The sequence below is a fragment of the Esox lucius genome, chromosome 7, assembly GCF_011004845.1.
Source record: "Esox lucius isolate fEsoLuc1 chromosome 7, fEsoLuc1.pri, whole genome shotgun sequence".
In the NCBI taxonomy this organism is placed as follows: Eukaryota; Metazoa; Chordata; class Actinopteri; order Esociformes; family Esocidae; genus Esox; species Esox lucius.
In genome coordinates this window covers 48,633,891-48,647,277 of record NC_047575.1, presented here as the reverse complement: position 1 = coordinate 48,647,277, position 13,387 = coordinate 48,633,891, and the positions used below count along the sequence as shown (strand labels likewise).

General features: G+C 39.2%; 1 protein-coding gene across 3 annotated transcripts; it reads left to right on the top strand.

Annotated features, from left to right (window-relative positions):
* Nucleotides 1–5,514: 5,514 nt before the first annotated feature.
* LOC105011212 (secretory phospholipase A2 receptor-like) lies at nt 5,515–10,767 on the top strand. 3 transcript variants are annotated; one of them, XM_029120913.2, is made up of 9 exons: nt 5,515–5,657; nt 6,330–6,368; nt 6,495–6,893; nt 7,585–7,998; nt 8,191–8,580; nt 9,115–9,498; nt 9,685–10,050; nt 10,144–10,226; nt 10,318–10,767. In XM_029120913.2, the coding sequence occupies exons 2-9, from the start codon at nt 6,332–6,334 to the stop codon at nt 10,396–10,398; spliced, it is 2,154 nt and encodes a 717-aa protein (XP_028976746.2). In that variant the 5' UTR covers nt 5,515–5,657; nt 6,330–6,331; the 3' UTR covers nt 10,399–10,767. The 3 variants fall into 3 exon arrangements, with proteins under 3 accessions (XP_028976746.2, XP_034149388.1, XP_028976747.2); XM_034293497.1 differs by having other exon boundaries at nt 5,637–5,657; nt 6,551–6,893; XM_029120914.2 differs by lacking the exon at nt 5,515–5,657 and adding an exon at nt 5,980–5,995 and having other exon boundaries at nt 6,551–6,893.
* The last annotated feature ends 2,620 nt before the right edge of the window (nt 10,768–13,387 follow it).

The window sequence follows — 13,387 nt, the reverse complement described above, 5'->3', positions numbered from 1 at the left end:
TAATACATCATTAACTCTACAGATTATTAATTTATGTAATTTCAGAAATCAATGTTTCAGATAAGTACCTTGTTTTAGTGTTGGATGTAGCAGTGACCTCCATAGTGTGGGATGTAGCAGTGACCTCCATAGTGTTGGATGTAGCAGTGACCTCCATAGTGTTGGATGTAGCAGTGACCTCCATAGTGTTGGATGTAGCAGTGACCTCCATAGTGTTGGATGTAGCAGTGACCTCCATAGTGTTGGATGTAGCAGTGACCTCCATAGCACATTCTGATGCCTCTGTTACTCAATATAGTGGGGGAGTAACTGTACATTTATGTGTAAACATGTAAAAAGTCCTTTTAGCAAGAATAAAACCAGAACTATTTTGGCTACGTCCGCCATTGCAGGTTTTTCTTTATTTTTACTATTTTCCACACTGTAGAATAATAGTGAAAACATCATAGCTATAAAATAACATATGGAATAATGTAGAAACTGGAATGCATTTCAGGTGTGTCTTCTTAAAAGTTCATTTGTGGAATTTCCTGTCAGGGATGAGTAGGACTGCAGATTGAAGTAAAATATGGAAGTAAATCTGTGCCCTTGGATTTTGAATTCGAATTTTTAGAACAGATGTTTTTTTGCCTATGAAATAATTTTTTTATGTTAAGAAATGTCAGTGTAAAAAAATTCTGTGTAACAAAATTCAACCTCAAAAGATTCAGTGTCAAAAAAAGTCTATAGCTTTTTCTCAAGGTCAAGGATCCTTCCTTGGTAGGACTAGTCCTTCCAAGGAAGGATTCTTCAGAGGCTAGGCCAGGTTCCTCCTTAGCATTCGAAGAACACGTACAATGGAACAGGCTACCAAGTGCACGTCATTGCGTCATTACGTCAGTGAAAAGGCCCACCTTCGTCCAGTCTTCGTCTAGTGATTTATAAAAGAAATGCCGGTGACGGCAACCAAGCTAACAACTGTAAGCTAATATCCGGTTCAGTTAGCTAGCTAGCTAGCCTACCGTTAGCTCGTGAGGTATCTAGCTAATTATCAATTGCAATTTGTACTGGCATTTAAACGTTAAACTTTATTTTTATGTACTACCGTTTTAACAAAGGTACGGTAACGTTAAACACTAAACTAAAGATTCTTACATTTTAAAGCATATTGCCCCGTCACTCCGCTTAGGTCCGCCTTTTTTTTTTTTACGAGCTGGCAAAGCCGTGCGCATAGGATTGTGGGTAATATAGGAGCGCGAAGGATACACATATGCATCCTTTGCCGTCTATGGGAAATTCTCAGAAGGAAGGATTCAGTCCTTGGTGGGATTGGGAGGATCTACGACATTGTATAACCATGTCAGAGCCTCCATGCATCATGTTGACACCACTGGTGTCACAAGCCGGATGGTCCACGTAGGATGTATTGCTCAACGGACCAACTCGGTTCCAGGACCACAGTCTTTGCTGAACATAGATACAAACCATAAATTCATCTCATCTTCATCTGCTTATCCAGTATCGGGTCGCGGGGGCAGCAGCTCCAGCAGGGGATCCCAAACGTCCCTTTCCCGAGCCACATTTGCCAGCTCTGACTGGGGGATCCCGAGGCGTTCCCAGGCCAGTGTCGAAATATAATCTCTCCACCTAGTCCTGGGCCTACCCCGAGGTCTCCTCCCAGCTGGACGTGCCTGGAACACCTCCCTAGGGAGACGTCCTGGGGGGATCCTTAACATACAAAACTTTTTTCACATACAATACTCTCGTTGGGGAAAAGAATATACACTCACCTAAAGGATTATTAGGAACACCATACTAACACTGTGTTTGACCCCCTTTCGCCTTCAGAGCTGCCTTAATTCTACGTGGCATTGATTCAACAAGGTGCTGAAAGCATTCTTTAGAAATGTTGGCCCATATTGATAGGATGGCATCTTGCAGTTGATGGCGATTTGTGGGAAGCATATCCAGGGCACGAAGCTCCCGTTCCACCACATCCCAAAGATGCTCTATTGGGTTGAGATCTGGTGACTGTGGGGGCCATTTCAGTACAGTGAACTCATTGTCATGTTCAAGAAACCAATTTGAAATGATTCGAGCTTTGTGACATGGTGCATTATCCTGCTGGAAGTAGCCATCAGAGGATGGGTACATGGTGGTCATAAAGGGATGGACATGGTCAGAAACAATGCTCAGGTAGGCCGTGGCATTTAAACGATGCCCAGTTGGAACTAAGGGGCCTAAAGTATGCCAAGAAAACATCCCCCACACCTTTACACGACCACCACCAGTGTGTTATTTCAGTCAAAGTTGAATCAGTCGGCCCATTCTCCTCTGACCTTTAGCATCAACAAGGCATTTTGTTTTTCCCTTTTCACACCATTCTTTGTAAACCCTAGAAATGGTTGTGCGTGAAAATCCCAGTAACTGAGCAGATTGTGAAACACTCAGACCAGCCCGTCTGGCACCAACAACCATGCCACGCTCAAAATTGCTTAAATCAGCTTTCTTTCCCATTCTGACATTCAGTTTGGAGTTCAGGAGATTGTCTTGACCAGGACCACACCCCTAAATGCATTGAAGCAACTGCCATGTGATTGGTTGATTAGATAATTGCATTAATGAGAAATTGAACAGGTGTTCCTAATAATCCTTTAGGTGAGTGTACATGCGTATTTACAAATGTTGTCCATGTACAAGAAATAATCACCTGAGCAAAATGTCATATAACGTCATAGGAGAGACAAAAAGTGAGGAAAAACACCCTAAATATGTTTAGAACTACAAATTAACTTTCTTCTGTCGATTCACGGCGGCACCCGCTGCTCATTGAAAAGAGTAAGAATAAGTCTCCAAAAACACCACTGAATTTTTTGAGACACAGAATTTTTTTACACTGAATCTTTTGAGAAATAGCACTTTTTGACACTGAATCTTTTGAGATGCTGAATTTTTTACATTGACATTTTTTAAACATTGGGGGAAAAAATTCTTAGGCAAAAAAATAATTCAGTGCTAGAAATTCGATGGCTTTTAAAATTCAAAGTCTGATTTAGATGCAAAATAGAATTCAGTGTTAAAAATTTGATGTAAAACAATTCAGTGCTACAAATTCAATTTGGAGCGTAACTTGATTGGCTGGATGTTGGATGATTTGATACAGGGATCGATTGCTTCTCCTTGGTTACCCAGATGTTGACTGACTATTTTTCACTGAATTTCTTGAAACACTGAATCTTTTGAGATACAATAGAATAAAAACAAATACTAGAATAAAAACAAACAAAAATCATAATAATTAAACATAGAATTAGAAAATAGAAATAGAATAAAAACCAAATAAAACATAGTTAGGTCCAGAAATAATTGGACACTGACACAAGTCTTGTTATTTTGGCCATTTACCACAATATATTCACATTACAGTTAAATAATGAAGATGGGCTTAAAGTGCAGTCTCTCAGCTTTAATTTATTCACATCCAAACTGGAGAAAGGGTTTAGGAATTACATCTCTTTAAATTGTAGCTCCCTCTTTTTCAAGGGACCAAAGGTAATTAGACAATTAACTCAAAAGCTGTTTCATGGTGTAACACTTCTGTTGGTGTCGTGTTGGTTAAGGAACCAGGCACAGGCAGATATCGCATTCGTGGGTTTTAATAAACAACAAATAAACCAAACACGAACAGAAAACAATAACTAATCTACTGAATGAAAATAAAGTGCACGACAACAAGACTTAACAACCAACATTCAGACAACAAGACTTAACAACCAACATTCAGACAACACTCACCAGCATACAAACAGACAGCAACAATGATCCACAATGTGGGGAGCAGAGGGGAAACATATATACACATACAAATGATGACAATTGGGACCTGGTGTGAAGGATGGGAAACATGTGACAGTCCGGGATGTGTTCGTGAGATATGGGAACTTGAGAATATATGGCACGGTGGCGCTGCTGCTCACCACACCATGACACATGGACAGGTGTGGGCTGTTCCTTCATTATTTCTTCATCAATTCCAGGTTTGGCATTCCCATTTGGAAGCTGTTGCCGTGAACCCACAACATGCGGTCAAAGGAGCTCTCAAGGCAAGTGAAACAGGCCATCCTTTGGCTGCAAAAAAAATCCATCAGAGAGATAGTAGGTGCATTAGGAGTGGCCAACTCAACAGTTAGGTACATTCTGAGAAAAAGAGAATTCTACAGCACAAAACGTCCATGGAAGACAACAGTGGTGGATGATCTTAGGGTCCTTTCCATGGAAAGAAAAACCCCTTCACAACATCCGACCAAGACGTAGGCAAGACATAGGCATATCATTATCCAAGTCTACCACAAAGAGAAGACTTAATGAGAGCAAATACAAAGGGTTCACCACAAGGTGCAAACCATTCATAAGCCTCAAGAATAGAAATGCCAGATTAGACTTTGACAAAAAATAACAAAAAAATCCAAAATGACCCAAAACATACTGCGAAAACAACCCAGGAGTTTTTTATGGCGTAGAAGTGGAATATTCTGCAATGGCCGAGTCAATCACCTGATCTCAACCCGATCAAGCATGCATTTCACTTGCTGAAGACAAAACGTTTTACAGTCTTTTTGGGGAGTCCAGTTAAGAGGCCATTACAGTAGTCAACCCTACTAGAGATAAAAGCATGGATGAGCTTCTCTTTTTGGGACACCAAGCCAACCTTGATTCTGGTTATATTTTTATGATGATAGAATGCTGTTTTTGTCATCGCTTTGATATGACTGGTGAACGGTTTTCCTGTGTGTGTGTCTGACCTCATGTTGGCCTGATCATCTTCTGGAGCACACACACAGACTCCAGACTACAGGACAGGACTGCTGTTTGTCCTCTGGTGTAACTACAGTGTTGACAGGATCAGAACCCAGTAGTGAAACAATTTGAATAATTCTCATTGTTGCTGATCAGTAATTTATAATGACATTTTACAGTTGGTGTTCGAGTGGGGAAAAATATCACTCACAATCCTGATGGAAAGACAGAAACATATGAACACATAGACACATATGAAAGAAAGCACTGCACTGAATACCACTGATATCACACCTGTCATCAGGCTGTTGATAATGACATGTACAGTATGTGAACAAACTGGAATTGAAACGGTATTGTTCTTATTAGGGTGAAAACTGACAGTGCCTAAGATACAAAAGGAGCTCAGAGACAGAGACCCACACAAACAGGTTAGAGACAAAGGCACACCGGTTAGAGACAGAGAGAGACACACACAGGTCAGAGACAGAAAGAGACTGACACAGGTCAGAGACAGAGAGAGTCTGACACAGGTCAGAGACAGAGAGAGTCTGACACAGGTCAGAGACAGAGAGAGACTGACACAGGTCAGAGACATAGAGAGACTGACACAGGTCAGAGACAGAGAGAGACTGACACAGGTCAGAGACAGAGAGAGACTGATACAGGTCAGAGACAGAGAGAGACTGACACAGGTCAGAGACAGAGAGAGTCTGACACAGGTCAGAGACAGAGAGAGACTGACACAGGTCAGAGACAGAAAGAGACTGAGATTGGTCAGAGACAGAGAGAGACACACAGGTCAAAGTGATTCAGACAAAGTGAAAACTAAATGTGAGAGGGAGAAGGTTGATAAACACTGGTGGAGATTTCAGTAAAAGGTAAGAGTCAGTATTCTTTTTAAATATTTTGAAATTCAAGACATTTAAATTAAGAACATATTCTTATTAACAATGATGTCAAAAGATCTGCAAAATTAATCTATTTCCTTTCCTATTTTATTTCATGATTTATAATTACTATTGTTTGATGATTTATAATTAGTATTGGAGTCCAAAAAGTGTCATTAAAAATGAGAATGCAGACACTCTTGATGATGGAATTGCTTCTACATTCTGATCTGTGGCATAAAAACACATCCTCACTTTCTTTTCCTATATATTGTCTTACATAATCCAGTAGGCAGCAGTACCAGCAGTTGGTCACCAACACCACACAAGTATATACTGTATTTTATTCTTCAAAACATTCTCATGCATGATAAATATTCAATACATAATTGTATGCTAATACAATTATTAACATGCCATAATGCTAATAATTGCTAATAAAATAAATTCATATTGTAACATGTCATAAAACACTGCAATTAAAACACAAGCTGAATAAATGAAATGAGGGGCTGAAAATTAAATAAGGTTCAATAAGATGTGAATGTATTTATGCATTGAGGTATCAATCAGTAACCATATTTATTTAGCTGTTTTTGGGTATTAAAGTCTAGCATTTTGTTAATCTAACAGTGTTCCCATTTTACTCTCCATATTGATCAGGCATGGATAAAACATTGCTCCTGATCATTCTGTTATCGGGTCAGTGAAAAAAATACATGATTATATACATTATCTGCTTTAATTAATACTTTGGTACAATGTAAATTGTAAATGAATGTGTTCTTTGATAAATATTAACCATAGATGTTTCACTCTTCATTTCAGGGCTGACCACCCTCACTTCATGTATCTTTCATCACTTTCATTATGTGAACATGCAGATGACCTGGTCTGAAGCTCAGAGTTACTGCAGAGAGACCTACACTGACCTGGCCACCATATCTGACACAAAGGAATATTACAATCTGTTAAATCTGCTGTACCATACAGATGGTTATTCTGGTGAGGTCTGGATAGGGCTGAAGTTCTCCAACTGGAGGTGGTCTCTGGAAAATAATGAGACAGAGGGGATCAGTAATGGGTGGCCTGCAGGATATCCCTGGTTCCAGAATGGATACTACACATTCAGTGATGTGCTGAAGTCCTGTGTGATATTGTCACCACACAATGGATTGTGGTATGGGTATGACTGTTACTCACACTACTACTTTGTTTGCTACAATGGTGAGTACAGTATGCCTGCTGACATTCAGGTATTTAATCTTCCCTTCTCTTGTCTTTATTTGCTATGTTGTTTTTATTTATTTACAAAATAAAATAAATTGATTGATTACCCTCGGTCATGCTCATATTCAACATGACCCTGCATACAAACACCGAGGCATATGGATGGATGAAAATGCTTCCTTTAGAAAAACGTCTAGAAAATCTTTCTGTATAGAATTATAAAGCATAAGTATAAGGCATAACATTGTCTATCAGAAAGCAAATTGTTCAGTTGACTTTCATGCTGGTTATTAATTATGGTGATGTTATTTATCGCCATAATCAAAACCATTGCACACACCATGGTCTTCTGTACGCATCAGTGCATTTTCAGTGATATACTACATACATGAAAAACTGTTGGTAATCTTTTGTACAGAAAGATAAAGTTTATGATTATAAAGAGGTATTTATTTTTCCTTTTCTTTTTGTACATTTATTTCCTAATATGGCACATTCTTTCCCTTGTACTTTGTTAGCTGGGATACTGAGTTTGGATCTGAAGATAAATACCAAAAAAAAAAAAAACGAAGATTTGGATGTTAATATCAGTGAACTGTGGAAGTGGAAATTACTAATTTAAAGTTGAATTGACCTAATGAGTAACAGCTATTCTGAAGTACAATAAAACTATGTTAACTTTTTCCAGGGACACAAAACGCCACTCAGACCTTCGTGCTGGTTAAGGAAAGCACGACATGGTATCAAGCTCAGAGTTACTGCAGACTTCACTACACAGACCTGGCCATTGTGAGGAACCAGACAGAGAACCAGGCCATACAGAACCTTACACGGATTGTGTACTACTCCTACTCAATCAATGTGGGGAACCAAACCCAGACTTACTACTACTACAACTACTACACAGTGTGGATCGGTCTGTACAGAGATGGATCATGGTCAGATGGGAGCAACTCCAGCCTCTACCTCTATGCAAACAGCTATGAAGATCCAGATAGTATTGGATTGAATGAGTCCTGTGTCACTGTTCAAACATCTCAATACCTTTTTCAGAGCATAGTGATGAACTGCAACACAACTGTACCTTTTGTCTGCTATAGCGGTGAGTTAATGGTCTGTCTGTTTCAAATATGTCTTTGTATGAAGCAATATAATGTAAATGTATACACACAGTTGAATGGTTTAATTAATTTATTACATACATAAAAGCAACCCATCTGTGATTGGTCAGTAGGTTGTTGATGATGTTGTGTCAGGTATTTTAACAAGCTGCAGCTTTATTTCCTGTTTTCAGATCAGTGCATCTCCTCCCCAAACATCTCTCATCAGTATCACCTGGTGAACATGCAGATGACCTGGACTGAAGCTCAGAGTTACTGCAGAGAGTCCTACACTGACCTGGCCACTGTTTCTGACACAGAGGAATACAACAGTCTGGTCTGTCAGATTAACTCTACACTTGGTAATTCTGGCCAGGTTTGGATAGGACTCAAGTTCAACTGGAGGTGGTCTCTGGAAGATACTGAGACAGAGGGGATCACCAATGGATGGCCGGGAGGATTTCCCTGGGTCCAGAATGGATTATTTTTTAGTATCTGGCAGGTCTGTGTCCTGATGAACACATATAATGCACAATGGCAAGAATATATCTGTGACACTTACAACTACTTTGTTTGCTATGATGGTGAGTATAGTATGCATACTGACATGAAAACATCTGGAAACACCACAGCTGGGTTAGGATCTCTTACATGGTTTTAATTTGTTCAAAATTCAATATGAAGAACAATTCTATAAAATATATTTTTAAATTTTGTTTATTATTTAATTATTAATATATTCAAGAAGATATGAATAGTCTTCTGAATTATTAGAATGAAAACTCTAAATATTATAGATGTGGTGCATTGATGAACCTGTTTCATACAACTATAAAACCTACTCATCCTTTTTCACAAATATTTCAAGGCCTTTACATTTGAAATCCTGGTTCAATAGGATGAACATTTGACAAGTAAATACAATATGATTTCACGTTATGTTTAATTTGGCCTATATATTTTATGCATTGTTCTGCCATTTTGGAACTCATTGTCAGGCTTTGATCAAACTAGTTAGATGTCTGTCATAATCCCACAGATGCTATTCTGGGAGTTTCATTTGTCAATGTAAAACAACTTTTTAAAATGTATCCTGAAACTTGGTTAACTTTTTCCAGGGAGACAAAATGCCACTCAGACCTTTGTGCTGGTTAAAGAAAGGATGACATGGTATCAAGCTCAGAGTTACTGCAGAGTTCACTACACAGACCTGGCCATTGTGAGAAACCAGACAGAGAACCAGGCCATACAGAACCAAACCCAGACTTACTACAACTACAACCCAGTGTGGATCGGTCTGTACAGAGACAGATCATGGTCAGATGGGAGCAACTCCAGCTTCTTCAATGCACACAGCTATGAAGATTCTTTTGACCCATTTATACAGGACTCATTAAATCTTTTTAGAATCAATGAGTCCTGTGTCGCTGTTCTATATGACTTGAACTATCAGTACTACACAAATAACTGCATCGATACTTTACCTTTTGTCTGCTATGGAGGTGAGTTGATGCTGTGTTTCAAACACAGATAATTTCTCTCCAGCACAAAGGATATTACATGAAACATTGACTATACGGTTTAGTACAAACTGTCAGCTTATATCTGTGGGCATTTTCAACAACATTCTGCAGATTTATTTCTGTCATATAGCCAGCGAGGTAATTATTGTTTTTTGTGTCCAACAGCAAATAAAAACACAACAATAGTGCAAACAACAGAACCTGCTACAACCCAGCCCCTAACAACAGAACCTGTTACTACCCAGCCCCAAACAACAGAACCTGCTACAGCCCAGCCCTTAACAACAGAACCTGCTACTACCCAGCCTTTAACAACAGAACCTGCTACAACCCAGCCCTTAACAACAGAACCTGCTACTACCCAGCCCCAAACAACAGAACCTGCTACAACCCAGCCTTTAACAACAGAACCTGCTACAACCCAGCCCTTAACAACAGAACCTGCTACAACCCAGCCCTTAACAACAGAACCTGCTACAACCCAGCCCTTAACAACAGAACCTGCTACAACCTCTGCAAATAGAGGATCTAGTTAGTATGATGTTGTAAACAATTCCTGTTAATGTTTGGGGTGTTTAGACACATGTTTATATGACTTCTTATATATTAATTGTGTATTAACAGGATATGTTATTGTTCTGAGTATGAGGCTCTCCTCTCTGATCACACTAACGGACGATTTCATCAGGAACGTGGTCTTACAGAAGGCAAGTGTCATTTGACTGGTCCCAGTTTACCACAGGTTTCTCCTCAGCTCTACCTGATCATCACTCCTAACACTATGTATTCTGTTTCCAGCTTTATGAGGAACTGATCATACTAGGCCTTCCAGAAAACTTTGCATTACGACTGTGGGCCACACAAGACATCAATCCCTGAGGGAGGAAGGGAGAAAGAGAAGAACACTGCTGACCAACCAAACTTAATTCAGAAATGTCAGTCTTATTCACCCACACACTGTTTTCTCTGGCAAATACTGCATTTACAAGAGCCATCAACTGTTAGAACAAGAAACCGGGCAAGCCTAGTTCAGCCCACAATAGAAAGTTTTGATTGTGGCTGCCCTCTTGAGAAACAAACCCAGGTCTCCCATGTGAATGGCTGTGTCTTTAATCACTACACCACAGAGCCGGGCGTCCAATGTACTGCCGGGAGTCAGTATAGCATATTCACATTATATAATATTGTAATGCATTAACATCAAGTTTTAATATTTCGTTAGACACTATTAGCCATTGTGTTAAACTGAGTAATGTTTCTAATTAAGTTTATATCCTCCACAAATAGTATTTATGAACTGCATGACTTTTGCCACTGACCATTTTAACAGCTTATTAGCCAGTAATATGTTGCTAGACACCATTACGCATTGTGTTAAACTTTGTAACTTTCACTTGGCCATGGTGGAGAGTTTGGATTCTGATTGATTGATTGATTCTGTGGACAGGTGTCTTTTATACAGGTGATTGACTCAGACCTCACATTTAACAGTCATATCAAAGCAGTCCCCAAATCAGCATTCTATCTTTTTGAAAATAAAACCAGAATTAAGGGCTTGGTGTCCCAAAAAGACCAAGAGAAGCTCATCTATGTTTTAATATCTAGTAAGGTTGACTACAGCAATGGCCTCTTAACTGGACTCCCCAAAAAGACTGTTATGCAGCACACAACTGGATTAAACTACCAGAAGATCTTAGACGTGAAGATCTCAGAAGATCTTAGACAAATATTTTTGCAAATATTTGGATCTGAAAAAAATAATTGTTGCTCTACATAAAGATGGCATAGGCTATAAGAAGATTGCCAAGACCCTGAAACTGAGCTGCAGCACGGTGGCCATGACCATACAGCGGTTTAACAGGACAGGTTTTACTCAGAACCTTGGTGGTGGGAGTGTCATGGTCTGGGGCTGCATGAGTGCTGCCGGCACTGGGAAGCTACAGTTCATTGAGGGAACCATGAATGCCAACATGTACTGTGACATACTGAAGCAGAGCAGGATCCCCTCCCTTTGAAAACTGGGTCGCAGGGCAGTATTCCAACATGATAACGACACCAAACACACCTCCAAGACGACCACTGCCTTGCTAAAGAAGCTGAGGGTAAAGGTGATGGACTGGCCAAGCATGTCTCCAGACCTAAACCCTATTGAGCATCTGTGGGGCATCCTCAAAAGGAAGGAGTGGAAGAGGACTCCAGTGGCAACCTATGAAGCTCTGGTGAACTCCATGCCCAAGAGGGTTAAGGCAGTGCTGGAAAAAAATGGTGGCCACAAAAAATATTGACACTTTGGGCCCAATTAGGACATTCTTTTTGTTGCCAGTTTAGACATTAATGGCTGTGTATTGTGTTATTTTGAGGGGACAGCAAATGTACACTGTTATACAAGCTGTACACTCACTACTTTACATTGTAGCAAAGTGTCATTTCTTCAGTGTTGTCACATGAAAAGATATAATCAAATAATTACAAAAATGTGAGGGGTGTACTCACTTTTGTGAGATACTGTAAGTCTGTTCACATAGCAGTCGGAACCTGTTTGTGAGAACAGGGTTTTCAGAGACACTGTAGAACCAGCCCTAACTTGGTATGCTCTATCATCTGGTATGCTCTAGCATCTCAAGATAAAGACTAAAGGCTTTTAGATACAATCAGTTTAACTTTGAAATCATAGGGTTACTGGTAAAATCTATCAAAATAAAGTAATTTTGGTCAAGTTTGGCTACAAGTATACTAGTCTCATAGTTTGTGTTAGACACTGATAAAATATGACTTAAATTCCATCTAAATATAGAAATTAAAGTCCACTCTGTCTTCATCCATCCAACACCAACAAAAGTCACAAGAAGCACTGTACTATGTATCCAAAATACCTTTGTCAACCATAGTTTATAGTAAATGAACATCTACCTACAGTATATTCTGTTTCTAAGCGAGATTTCTCTGAATCATTTCAAAAACAGATTTAGTCATTAGCCCATTAATCTCTGAATAAAGTCATTTAAAAAACGATAATAATTAACAAAAGAAACATTTAACAACTAGACCTCCCTTCCTCCAAACAGAATACGTTGCAATACGTTGACTTCAAACCCAAACAAACATGAATTTGTGAAACAAGCACAGTTTTGCTACTGTGTTCCTGATGATTATAGTGACATACAAATGTCAGCTAGCATGTCATTAATGGGAAATTCATATTTTCAGTAGTTGGTCAGTGTTGTCCAAAAAAATACGACCCCCTATTATCGGCCACCATTCCCAATTATTGGCCACCTTACAATTTTGTAGAATTACATTATATATATGTTTTATTTGTATTACAAATGACACCTTAATCCTTCTTTGATGAAATGGGTCTAAAAATGTATTCAGATTTAGCCTGTTGAAGATGCATTCACCTCATAAATCATGAAACACTGCTCTCCTTTGAATGAAAGTACATAAGCCACTTTTAATTATAAAAAATATAGTTATTGGTATCGATATCGGCGATTCTGGCCCTGTATTACTTGGCATTGGATCGATCCCAATTTTTGCGGTATCACTGTAGCTAGCTTATCAGTCTGAGAGGGATTAAAGCACTTTCCAATACATTCAAAGGGCATTTTTTACTGTCTGATGGATCATTTAGAACTAGAAGAAATTCCAGGCCACAGGTAATCTACATAGGACATATCGTCCCCTGACACCACATTGCCTATGTAGATTACATATCAAATTCAGCCCAAGACCTGACAAAAAGATGCTCTTAAAAGTCTCCAAGTACCCCAGGGTAACATCAAGGCTTCTTTTGTCACAATGAATGTAAAGTGAATGTCATGACTCAACTGTCAGAAAGAGAGAGCAGAAACTAACCTTCAGGGAT

What these genes read in the sequence shown, in the direction of transcription:
- LOC105011212 (XM_029120913.2), top strand. Translation starts at nt 6,332, where the DNA reads ATGGATAAAACATTGCTCCTGATCATTCTGTTATCGG. An exon ending in CTACTTTGTTTGCTACAATG is followed by an intron (nt 6,894 to 7,584) that starts GTGAGTACAGTA and finishes AACTTTTTCCAG; the next exon opens with GGACACAAAACGCCACTCAG. An exon ending in ACCTTTTGTCTGCTATAGCG is followed by an intron (nt 7,999 to 8,190) that starts GTGAGTTAATGG and finishes TCCTGTTTTCAG; the next exon opens with ATCAGTGCATCTCCTCCCCA.